The sequence below is a fragment of the Fukomys damarensis genome, unplaced genomic scaffold (genome assembly GCF_012274545.1).
Source record: "Fukomys damarensis isolate Sample0158 unplaced genomic scaffold, DMR_v1.0_HiC HiC_scaffold_5, whole genome shotgun sequence".
Classification (NCBI taxonomy): domain Eukaryota; kingdom Metazoa; phylum Chordata; class Mammalia; order Rodentia; family Bathyergidae; genus Fukomys; species Fukomys damarensis.
The window spans coordinates 55,773,181-55,786,438 of record NW_022900917.1 but is presented as its reverse complement, the minus strand read 5'-3'; the positions used below and the strand labels follow the sequence as shown (position 1 = coordinate 55,786,438).

The 13,258-nt window shown below is 35.6% G+C and overlaps 1 protein-coding gene across 3 annotated transcripts in view; it reads right to left on the bottom strand.

Annotated features, from left to right (window-relative positions):
• The window catches only part of Atp6v1h (ATPase H+ transporting V1 subunit H), a 114,922-nt gene that overhangs the window by 100,356 nt on the left and 1,308 nt on the right, over positions 1-13,258 (bottom strand). For all 3 annotated transcript variants that reach the window (XM_010611101.3, XM_010611100.3, XM_010611102.2), the window contains exons 2-3: positions 12,833-12,977; positions 1,962-2,064 (exon numbers count right to left, since the gene is read on the bottom strand). In XM_010611101.3, coding sequence (XP_010609403.1) covers positions 1,962-2,064; positions 12,833-12,945 — 216 coding nt within the window. In that variant the 5' untranslated portion in view covers positions 12,946-12,977. The remainder of the gene's footprint in view (positions 1-1,961; positions 2,065-12,832; positions 12,978-13,258) is intronic.

Genomic DNA, 13,258 nt, shown 5'->3' with positions numbered 1-13,258 from the left:
AAAAAAAAAAAAAAAAAAAAGAAAGAAAGAAAGAAAGAAAGAATGAAAAAGAGACTCATAAAGCAAATTTAAAATTGAACTATCAATTTTAAATGGCATGTCCAGAATGAGTACTAAAGCTGGACCTTGGTCATGCTCATACATTGCTGGTAGGGATTACAAACTGATACAAGTCATAGAGTTATGCATGCCTAAAATCCCAGCTACTGGAGAGAACGAGGCAGGAAGACTGAAAGTTCTGGGTCAGCCTGAGCAGCATTCCAAGACATGTTTCAAAAAAAAAGAAAAAGTACAAATTGTTATGACCTAACAAGAGGCATCTTCATGAAGTATATTAAACCCTTATAAATATTCAAAATGTTTGATTATCACATTTCTAGCATTTATGAGGAAATAATTAAGAATGTTCACCTCCAGACTGCTTATAATAGAGGAAAGGTGGAAATAAAATATGTAGAGTACTGGCTTAGAACATTACAGGCTGGTTTAGAACATCCATTAAATGGAAAATTACACAATTATTTTTAAAAGCCACAGTAAAAGCATTACAGGTTTCTTGGGGGAGGGATATAATCAGTTAAATGAAAGGCCCAAAACCATTCACATATATAACCATAGTTTTGCAAAAACTTCAAATTTGCATTAATAAGTAGACTAGATGTGCATAGAAAAATATCTAGAGATATTAATCTATCTTAAATAGAGAAATATCTGGTAGAATAATACTTACTTTCTTCTTTTTGCTTAACAGGATTGTATTTTTTCTGCAACAAATGTAACACCAAAGAAGATAAAACTACAACAGATATAACTAGATACACATTTAAGGGGCCAGGAAATTAGCTCAGTGGTTCCACTGCCTGCCTTGTGAGGGCAAGGTCCCGGGTTCGATCCCCAGTATCAAAAAATAAACAAAATAAACATTTAAGACTATAAAAACCACAGAATTCAAAGATAAATAACAAATGGGAGTGTAACTCAGTGTTAAGCATGTGGTTAGTATTTGCAAAGCCCTGGGTTCAATCCCTAGTGCCCAAAAGAAAAAAAAAGGCTTAAGTTAATATCAAAACCTTAACCTTACAGATTAAAATAAAAAGGACCCCAGAAAGTTTAAGAAGCAATATAAAAACAATCAAAAAATGGTTTTTATAATAGATTTTTTCATTAGTTATATATTTTTAAAAAACAATAAATCAATGAGAAAAAGTATAATCTCATGTAATCAAAATAAGCTATCCCTTTTAATCTAAAAACTCAAATATTTTTAATTATATCAGGCATTTCTAACATTTCTCATGAGATTTTTTAAGGTAGGAAAATAATCATGTAAAAAACATTAAGCAAGTTTTAAAACTTGCTATACTTTAAAACAATAATTTCCCTTCTAGAAATCTAAGAAAGTTTCAAAAATGCAGAAAAGGATAGAAGTATCAACATACCCAAAATAATATTTTTTTCCAAAGTCAATAGAAACTTGAGATGACTTGCATGTTTTCCAATGAAATAATTTTTAATTAAAGTATGGTGTAGAGGGGGCAGGGATTTGGCTCAGTAGTTCTACCGCCTGCCTCCCAAGCACAAGGTCTCAAGTTCGAGGCCCGGTCCAAAGAAAAAGAAAGGAAGATTAGACAGAATGAAAATAATCCAATCTTGGACCTCCTCTTCCTTCTAATAAACTATGGTGCAGGGCTGGGGTGTAGATCAATGATAGAACAGTTGCCTACCATCACAAGACCCTAAGTATGACACCCAGCACAAGAAAAAAAAATTATGGTACATATTTACAATATCACATGGTCATTAAAATTTGTCCAGGATTGGAGGGAGAAGCTTGCTTGTGATTGAACTCAGAGGCTTGTGCAAGCTAAGCACACACTCTACCACAGAGCTATACCAGCTATCCTTCTAGAAATTTTAATGGCATGGGGAAGCACTCATGATAAAATATATGTATAGATCACCTGGCTGCCTTCAGCCTGAAGCATCTCTTGCTTCTCTTCTGGAGTTCTTTTCATTTCAAACCTTTGAATAAATTCACAATCTTCAGCAGAAATCATCTGCCCTCTAGAATGTAAGAATAAGTTATTTGGTTAGTAAGAGTTGAATAGTCACTGGGAGAAAATGAAAGAGGAATCTAGCCTTTCTTCTCTCTCCTTAGTAGTGTTCAATTGAAATTATAGGACATCAATGTTTTGGACAAGGCTTCTGCACTGGGTCCCACAAAAACTAACTAAAAACCTAAACAGAGCTTCTTATACTACAGAGCCACATCACCAAACTGAAATCAAGTTATTATGTGGCTTTAAAAAATCAAGTCAGATAACAGCCAAATTTCCCAAACAGACCAGTTCCAATGGGCATGATGAGGCTCCCTGTGCCTTAATCCTTAAGAAAAAAGTAACAAAGTAACCTGATGTTAATCAGTTATTTCTCTATTGTTCAGCCTCCCTACTTTAGGAGTAAGCTTGAAATGACTCATAAGATTTTTGTGGTCCTTTGTTTCTGTTTTCTTCAGCCTTTGTCTATAAAACCAGTCTCCTCTGCTCAGCCCATATTTTGTTTTATAGAATGAAGAGTTAGTAGCCAGATTCTTGTATCAGAGACACAGCCAAATTAGATCTTTAAATTTGTTATAATTTTTGTCTTTTAACACAATGCCTCTTGTCACAAGAGTTAACATAAGGGTTACATTCAACAGGAATTAACATTCAACAGACACATGTTCAAAGTTTAGCTCTACCACTTAATGATGGTTTGACCTTTGTACAGCCTGAATTAATTTACCTGCAAAATGGGAACAATAAACATTTGCTTCCAAAGGACTGTAATGAGGATGAAATTAAATAATTCATATAAAATGGTTAACATGGCACCTGGTCCACAATAATCAGTCAATGAAATGTCACCTCTTAGCATTATCCAAAGTCTCACTTATGTCCTCTCCTAAGCCAAACAATTTACTTAGCGTTCTAAATCATCACAAACCAAAACTACTTTACAGTGAACTTCTACAGTCAGGTCTTCCAACATATTTTGTCACTCCTGATTCAGAATAATGTCATCCTCCCTTCTCTGAAAAGCTCTATTATGATCCCTATCCCTTGCTATCCTGTCTTCCTCCCCAGTCCTCAGGTATCCTTGCATCACTGGGTTTTGATTCTTCGAGACTTCTTTTCATGGGTCAACTCCTAGAAACTTGCTTTTCTTTCCCAAACTCTTTGCTTTGGGGAGATTCAAATCAACAGTTTTATCTTCCCTCTCTCCCATATCATCATTTCTTCTACCTCCACGTAAAAACACATTTTCAAAAATGTAGATCATCACCACTGCATCTGTCACCTTGAGTTTCAAACCTGACTTGATCTCACAACTTCACTTATCAAGCAACACATACCCCATCCTAATTTTCAAATGCAGATTTTTGTTAAAAGACATATCCACAAAACAGCCTTGCTACCCACCCTCTGTACCACTCTGGGTACATCATCCTGGCCTAAAGGAGACCAAAAGGAACCACAACAAACTGCCTGAGACTCCCCAAACAATGCACATTCTTCCAAGCTTCAGCTCCTGCCTAGGGCTCCTTTTACTATTTCCCCTAGCTCCTCTGCTTGGATGATCCCTATAGTATTTTCATGTGTTCTGTGAAAACCTCCCCAGTACTCCCAGGAAATTATTTGCTCCTCCCTTGTTATAGCATTCTTTTTGGTACATATATTTCATATTTAAAAATTGTAATTACACAATTCGTTATTTAATTTGTTTAAAGTTTTGTTTCCTCATCAGACTTTAAACTCAAGCAAGAGTGGTACATTATGAATTTTGTACCCTCAAGATATAGTTTTACCGGATTCCAGCTTGACTGAAACATAGCCATGCCTATTCATTTCTGTATTGCCTAATTAAGAAAAAGGTTAATCAAATATAAACGCAGTATTTTTATAACACGTTAATATCTGTCAAAGCTTGGTACTCAAATACTCTGAAACTCAGTGAATTTGGAACATGTATTTTTATTAGTATATGTTTTCAGTACATAATGATCACATTTATTATGGGGTATTGGTACATGTATATTACACATCTTAATTTTTTTTTATCCCCTACCCCTCCTATCCTTCCCTGCTCCTTCTAATTCTTGGTTTCTTTCCAATTTGCAAATGCTTTGTCTCCATTTATTTTTCTTCACTTCTTTTGTTCCATCTCCTTTCCCTCTCCTCCCCCTACCCATTGTTACCCTTCCCATTTAAAAAAGATCCCCCTACTTTCTATTATCTATCTTTATTTTGCTCCTTATTTGTATTTTGGGTTTCTCATATAAGATGAACCGTATGATTTTTAAAGTTGTATACCTGATTTATTTCACAAAACACTTGTGGTCTCAAGGTGTATCCATTTACCTACAATTTTCATGGTATTCATTTTGTTTAGTCCTTGATGTGTAAGCTACAAGTTGTTGGTGAGAATTACCTTGTGACTCACTACCTTTCCAGTCAAACAATTTGTTTAGTATTCATTTTTGGTACTCCTCATGCCTCCCAGAACCAACTAATGATGGGTACTGAGGTACCATTATATTGGCTTTTCGACACTGGAAAATTCTTCCACGGGTTTTATCATATCAGTGTATGTGTGATACAAGATTTACTCATTATGTCATGTCCAGCCCCAGTAATCTATAAATTCTTTCAAGGAAGGCACATTGCACATCCACCAGTTCACACATCAAAAGGCTCAACAGCAGGCACACAGTTAACATTTTGTGAGCATTTGCACATAGACACATAGATTGGCAGGACTCTCTAAAAGAAACCTGTAAAATGGACAACATAATAAAGAATGAGGGAAAAGAGAGAACACAATGTGTATAGTACAAGGTCATGAAACTAGAGAAACAGAAGAGAAAAATTGAAAACTACAATGTCACTAGAACGATCCAAATATAAACACTAGAAAAAATTCTGCTAGACATCTAGCGTTTTATGATCAACAATATTATTCTACTTAGGTTATAAACAGATACAAACTTTATAAATATAAAACTCCTTGTTTAGTTTAAACACTCTGTTAGAAGTAAGAAATCAGTAAACAGACTTGGAATCCTAACTTTGCGATCAATTTAAACAATTACACAGATACCAATGAACAAGGTAAACATCAATAAGCACCCCTCCTACTCTTTCTGCCCTTCAGGCACTGGTCCCACAATTATCCGGGTCTTTCAAGAGGGAATCTGAAAGACATTCCTAGACTTTGTCACCGCTATATATCAAATCAATCACTAAGTCTTTCTCAAACCTAACCAACTCAGACTATTCTAACAACCTTCACTACTGCTCCTGACTTTCCCTACCTCTCAGTCTGTTACCCACAAATCCACCCTTTACACTGTCAGCAAAACAATCCAACCGAGATAAATCTGATCATATAATAAGAACTTCAACAGCTATAACAGTAGTTTTGTTCCTTTTTTAACCCTAGTTCTGAGGATTGAACCTAGGGTGTGTTGGTTGATTGACTGTGTCAACTTGAGTAAGAGAAGCTCAACTAAATTGGCCCAAGGGTGGCTTGTTGCCTGGATGGTATTGTATAAAAGAGAAATGAAGAATGCATCTGCTTCTGTTTCTTAAGAGGAACTCCAGTCTTCACCTTCAGTTTGGACATCATCTCCTAGATTCCAAGGCAGACTCTTCAGCATTCCATCACAGACCCATCTGCCTCCTGATAGAGACTCGCACAGGACATTGCAGTGAGCTCTTCAACTGAATCCTTCAGTCTCCAGTGTGTACACAGACCCTCTGCACTCTTCCACATCCCACTCTGTGGGTGGCCATTGCAAGCCAATCTTGTAAATTCTTATATATGTGTATATTTTGTGCTGTATCTGTTTCTCTAGTAAACACTGACTGACACACAGGGGCTCCGGCATGCTAGACAAGCACTCTAGCACTTAGCTACATCCTCAGAGCTTTTGTAAATTTTACTTTGAGACACAGTCTCACTAAGTTACCCAGGCTGGTCTCAAAATTGCAACCCTCCTACTCAGCCTCCCCAGTAGCTGGTATTACAGCCATACAACACCACATCTGGCTACAGCAATGCTTTTTAAACTGTGCTCCTTGAAACCCTAATGAAAATGGTGATGCCTTTGCTCACAATTTCTTATACTTGGAAGGCTGCTCTTAACTGCCACATGTCTGAATACCACGCATCCTTAAAAACTCAGAGACCATCCCCTTCAGGAAAACTTCCTGAGACTAGGAAACACTGTACTTTTTCTGTGTTCTCATAACACCCCAGGCAACTATTTTCATAGTTAGCACACTAAATTAAAATGACTACTTATATAGTATGAGTTACATTATGGATAGTATTCTACATCTTTTCTGAAGCCATAACACCCAAAAAAAGCCTTAAAATTATGAATAGTCAATAAACATTTGATGAGGGACTAAACTGAGACTGAAAATCATTTTTGTACACCGTAGATTCCCTCCTACAAAAAACAAACTGCTAAATATAAAACTACAGATTCCTCGATTTGTTCTTCAAATGCATTTGCAAATTAAATTGATTTCTTTAATGATTCACTCATAAAAATGGCAAAACAGATATGAAATCAAGTTAATATGATAAAAGATGGCCCCAACCCCATCTAGGCCTCCCAACCACAAGTGACCTGTGAGGAACAGAGTAGGGCAGGCACCTAAAGCCCCCACTCCCTGCCTCCTGGTTGGGCCTGTGCCTGGATCCACACTGCGGAGGCACAGAGGGTCTTAAACACCATTGTCCTGAGCTCCAGAAGACAGAGCAGAAGTGAAGAACAGTAAGAGGCCCTTCTCCTTCTAAGTGCCCATCCCCAAGGGTAAAGTTGCTATATTAACAATTTATTCATTATAAACATATTTTGGGCTAGTCCTTGATTTTGTTTTATTTCACATGGTTGAAGGTGATAAATTAACAACTACCACAAATTGTCATTTTCTAAGATGTGCTTGACTCTATTGTTGTTACTGATTGTATCACTTAAGCTACTGTTGTGATTGATCTAATCAGTTATCCATCCTGGTATAATAAAAATGAGATTACCCCAGAGTCATTAGAGACTCAAAAACCTAAAGACCACCTATATCAGGAAGAAACCTCAGAGAAGTAATCACTCCATAAAGAGCAACAAAGACATTTATAATAACCAATATCAAAGTATCAACTCAGGAATTAAACCAAGGACTGTACCAACAATAATAATAGAAATGAAAAGACATTTAAGCAATACATAGTCTTCCAGCTTACCAAAGGCAAATTATGGGGAAAACAAGGTGGAAGAGTCTGATAATCAACCACCTGGACACACTGAACTGATAGCACAGGAAATAACAAAAGAGATAAATCAGGCTCTAGAAAAATTCAAAACAGAAATAACTTCACAGATAACTACAGAGATGATGAACAAAATAAAAGACATGATTAGAGTTTCAAGAATAGAAACAGATTTTTAAAAAAAAAGATGAATTCAGGACCATGATGGAAGCCATGAAGGCCCAGAATAGGAAAGATATGGAAACTATGAACTCCCAACATAGGAAAGAAATGGAATCCATAAAACAGATTCAAAATGATATTCAGGAGATTAAAAACTCTATTGAAAGTATACATAGCACACTGAGCAAACCTGAAGACAGAATATTAGATATAGACGACAGAAGAAGTGGCCATGAAAAGAGAGATCACTTAAAAATAGTAAAAGACTATGAGAAATCAATCCAAAAGCTCCTAAGTGATGCAAAGAATAATATAAGATTGATAGGAGTCAACAAAAAAGGAGAAAGTACAAATGACATAAAAAAACTGATCACAGAATTAATGATAGGAAACTTCCCAACAGAACAAAAGAACTTGACGTACACATCAGTGAGGCATATAGGATGACACCTAGTCATGATTTAAAAAAAAAAAAAAATCTGTATCTAGACATATAATAGTAAAGATCCTGGAAACCCAACAGAAGAACAAAATACTACAAGCTGTTAGAGAACAGAAACAAATCACATGCAAAGGAAAGCCCATCAAAATCACAGCAGACTTTTCAACACAAACCCACAAGTCAAGGAGAGAAAAGAGTGAGGTATTTCAACCCTAAAAGAAAAAAACATCCAACCTACACTGATGTATACTGCAAAACTACCTTTCAAAATTGATGGGGAAATAAGATACTTTCATGACAAAAAACACCTGAGAAACTTCATGAATACCAAACCAGCACTCCAAACAATTTTTTTTTTTTTTTTGTACTCGGGATCAAACTCAAGTCCTTGGGCCGGGGATTTAGCTCAGCGGTTCGGTGGCCTGCCTTGCAAGCTCAAGGACCTGAGTTCAATCCCCAGTACCAAAAAAAAATAAATAAATAAAAAATCAAACTCAGGTCCTTGTGCTTGCAAAGTTGGCACCAGAACCACTGAGCTAAATCCTTGACCTCAATACTGCAAACATTTTTAAACAAATCCTAGAAAAAGACAATGAAGGTCCAATTTAATGATAATGCCAGTACAAAAAAGGAATTTATGGGATAAAATGAAAAGCTCTACGTGGGAAACTCATAACAGTAAATGCCCACACTAGGAAAACAAAGAGAGTTCAAATAAACAACCTACTGCTGAATCTTAAGCTCACAAAAAAGAAGAGCAAGACAAACCCAAAGCTCGTACAAGTAGGAAATTATAAACATCAAAGCAGAAATCAAGCAATGGAGATTAAGAGAACAATAAAAAAAATCAATAAATCAAAGAATTGGTTTTTCAAAAGAATAAATAAAATTGATAAACCCTTAGCCAACCTTGTCAAAAAAAGGAAACAAAGGGCTCAAATCCATGCAAGTACGAATTAAAAAGGTGAAATCACAACAGATCCAGCAGAAATCCAGAGGATCATCAATACCTACTTTGAGAACCTGTACTCTGATAAAATGGAAAACACAGATGAAATGGACAGATTTCTACATACATATGAATTACCAAAGTTGAACAAACAAGATAAAAAATTCTAAACACTCCAATTACAATCAGTAAAATTGAAAATGTAATTAAAATTTACCAACAACCTTGATGGCTTCACTGCTGAATTCTACAAGACATTTAAAGAACTATCACCACTACTCTTTAAACTTTTCAATGAAATTGAAAGAGAAGTAATACTACCAAATTCATTCACTGGAGGCAAGTGTTACTTTGATTCCAGAACTAGGGAAAGAGCCAACCAAAAAGAGAACTACAGGCCAATCTCCCTAAAGAACATAGATGCAAAATTCCTCAATAAGATACTGGCAAAAAGAATAAAGAGGGTCATCAAGAAGATCATACAGCCTGACCAAGTTTAATTTATCCTAGGGATGCAAGGATGGTACAATATACGTAAATCAATAAATGTAATATACTATATTAACAGAGTGAAGGAGAGAAAACATATGATCATCTCAACAGATTTAGAAAAAGCATTTAACAAAATTCAACACCCATTCATGATAAAAACCCTACATAAAATTGAAATAGCTATCTATGAAAAACCAACAGCAAACATCATACTAAATGATTAAAAACTGAAAATCTTCATGTTAAAATCAAGAACAAGACAAGGATGTCCACTATCACCACTCCTGTTCAATATAGTTTTGGAAACATTGGCTAAAGGAATTAGACAAGAGAAAGAAATAAAAGCAATAAAGATAGGAAAGGAAGAAGATAAACTGTCATTATTAGCTGACAAGATGATACTCTATATAGAAGCCCCAAAAACTGCCAAAAGATTTCTATATTTAAGGGACAGATTCGGTAGAATACCTTGATACAAGGTAAACACCCAAAAATCAATAGCCTTCTTGTACACAAATAAAAGACTCACTAAGAGAGAAATTAGGGAAACAATTCCTTTTACCATAGCACCCAAAAAAATGAAATATCTAGGAATCAATCTAATTAAAGAAGCAAAAGACCTTTACATTGAGAACTACAACACTGGAAAAAAGAGACTGAAGAGGATATAAGAAAATGGAAAGACATCCCTTGTTCCTGGTAGGAAGAAAAAATATAGTGAAAATGGCCCTATTTCCAAAATTGCTATCCAGATTCAATGCAATCTCAATTGAAATCCCAACAGTATATTTCACATAACTACAGATAACAATCCAAAACTTCATTTGGAACTGGAAGGGACCTAGCAAAAGCTAATCTAGGCAAAAGAGAAAATGGCAGGGGTGTCACAATATCCAACTTGAAACTATACCACAAAGAAACTGTAATAAAAACAGCATGGTACTGGTAAAGAAACAGACCCAAAGATCAGTGGAATACATTAGAAGATGCAGAAACAACTGCAGACATACTCATCTTTGACAAAGGAAGCAACTATCCTCACTGGACAAAAGATAGCATTTTAATAAATGGTGTTGGAAAAACTGGATTTCAACTTGCCAAAGATTAAAATTAGACCCCTGTCTTTCACCATGCATTAAACTAAAATCCAAGTGGATTAAAGATCTAAATACTAAAATAGAAATACTAAACTTGCTGGAAGACAAGTTAGGTAGAACTCTTAAAGATACTGGTATAGGAAAAGACTTTGTGAATAAATCCTCAGTAGCACAGAAACTTGCACAAAGAATCAACAATTGGAATCTCATCTTATAAAAAGCTTCTGCCCTGCAAGAGAAATCACCAACAGAGCTAAAAGACAACCTACAATGTGGGAAAAAAATTTTACCAGCTGTTTCTTGGACAAAGGTCTACTAGCTAGACTATGTAAACAACTCAAAAACATCAAGGGCCGGGGATTTAGCTCAGTGGTCCTGCTGCCTGCCTTGCAAGCACGAGGTCCCGAGTTCGATCCCTGATACCAAAAAAAAACAAAAAAAAAAAACAAAAAACTGTGGCTGTTCACTTACAGAAAGTGACTCAGACAAGCACCTTTTAGGGATGGGGATTTAGCTCAGCGGTTCAGTGGCCTGCCTTACAAGCACAAGAACCCGAGTTCAATCCCCGGTACCCCAAAAAAAAATTAGCTGCCCCCCCAAAACTACAAAGACCCACTTCAAAAATGGGCATCTGAAATGAACAGATATTTCTCAAAGAAGTAAAAGCAGCAAATAAACATATGAAAAAATGTTCAACATCACTGGCCATTTGAGAGATGCAGATGAAAACAACACTGAGATTCCATCTCACCCCAAAAATAATGGCTGATATCAAGAAATTAACCAATAACTAATGCTGGCAGGATTGTCGGGAGAAAGGAACCATTCTTCATTGTTGGTGGAGTGCAGACTGGTGCAACCAATGTAGAAATCAATATGGAGATACCCCAAACAACTAGGATTAGAAGTTCCATTTGACCCAGCTTTCCTCTGCTGGGTATCTTCCCAAAAGAATTAAAAGAATCATACCACAGCAATATATGCACACCCCTTTTTATAACGGCACAGTTTATAACAACTAAAACTTGGAAATAGCCCAATTCTCCATCAGCTGGAGACTGGATAAAGAATATGAGCTTTTTTATATACTGCAGTACTACTCAGCCACAAAGAATGAGAAACTAGAGATATTTATAGCTAAGTGGATTCAAATTGAGGCCATACTCTTTAGTAAAATTAATAAGTCACACGTGTAAATACCAAATAGTTTTTTTCTGGTGTGAAAAACTAAAAGTGTAAATAAGGATCAAAATGTATCATTGATATTGTGTAATAGGAAGAAAAGGTCTAAAAGAATAGGGGAAATAGGAGGAGCAGAGGAAAGGTAAAACGGGAAAAGAAAAATATGAGAGAAGTTTAAACATGGAAACAATGTCTTTGTAAACAGGAAAGGGTGGAGGGGGTGAAGACAGGGCTGGGAATGGGGAGAAAAATAAGAAACAAGTCATATAAAGGTACAAGATCCCAATGATAAATGTATCTGCATTTTACTTAAAATGCCCCAATATATTTAATGAAAAAAGAATAAATGATAAATTTATTAACATAAAATACTTTACATAACACCAACACAATAAATCTTAATATACATAAGGGAGAAATACTAAAATTTATTGAATTTATTCAACATTCTAAGGCTTGTGTTCAACTGTGCTAATACTTCAAATACACTATTTCAGCAGCAAGCCCAAAGGATATGTATGGATCCCTACTTAACCTCTACTTTATCTCAGAGAAGTTAAATGATTTGCCTAAGATCACTAAACTAATAGAACCAGAATTTAATCGCAGCTCTCAAAACTCAGATTTCTAAAATTTCTAAGAGCTATTTTTCAACTAAGTGTCCCCACTTTAACCACCAAGGTATATTCGGCCCATAAAGCATATTTTGTCCTGCATCCCCTTCCTTCCTCTATAGCCATGAACATCCCTCCTGTTTCCCACTCAGTCAAAAAAAGGAAAAAATGGAAACACATCTTTGTAAATAGGGAAGGGTGAAGGGAGTGAAGGGAGGTCAGGGGAATGGGGGAAAAATAAGAACCAAGATAAGTCATGTAAATGTACAAGATCCCAATGATGAATGTAACTATATTGTATATCTAAAATTTACCAATAAACTTAATTTTTTAAAAAAGTACTTTTTCTAGACAGAAAGTCAAAACCACTATGTATGAGCAGCTCTACTTCCCCATTAGAAACACAAGCTGTTTCCACCACACTACACTAAGACTGTTCTACACTGTTCTAAAGAGGAAATTTTGTTCCGTATTTATTAGTATTTTTCCAGTATTTCTCTCATAGTTGCATGACCATGAAAGTCTGATGTAAAAGCATATGATTATTCATCACTCACAGCAAATCAGTACTTACTGAAGATAAGACTGCCAGTTCACTTTGTTGGCTCGAACTTCTGCAGCCTTGGCAGCAATAATATTGGTAGGGACAGCAGCATCCACAGCACCTCGAATATCCATTTTGGTCATCTAAAGTTTATGATCTTTAATGTTTTTCAGATCTTCAATTTAGATGCAAGGTAAAAATAGAACACCAAGTGTTATTTTTTTTTACAACTACTATTATCACTTTAATGTCCTCAAGCATTCAGTTCAAATATTAAATATCTTAAGTCTGCAAACATTAAATTGTATTTCAAATCTTATCTAATGCTCCATAAAAGGGTTCTATATAGGGCCAGGGATTTAGCTCAGTGGTTCTGCCTCCTGCCTTGCATATGCAATGACCCAAGTTCAATCCCCAGTACCAAAAAAAAAAAAAAAAAAAAAAAAAAAAAAAGGG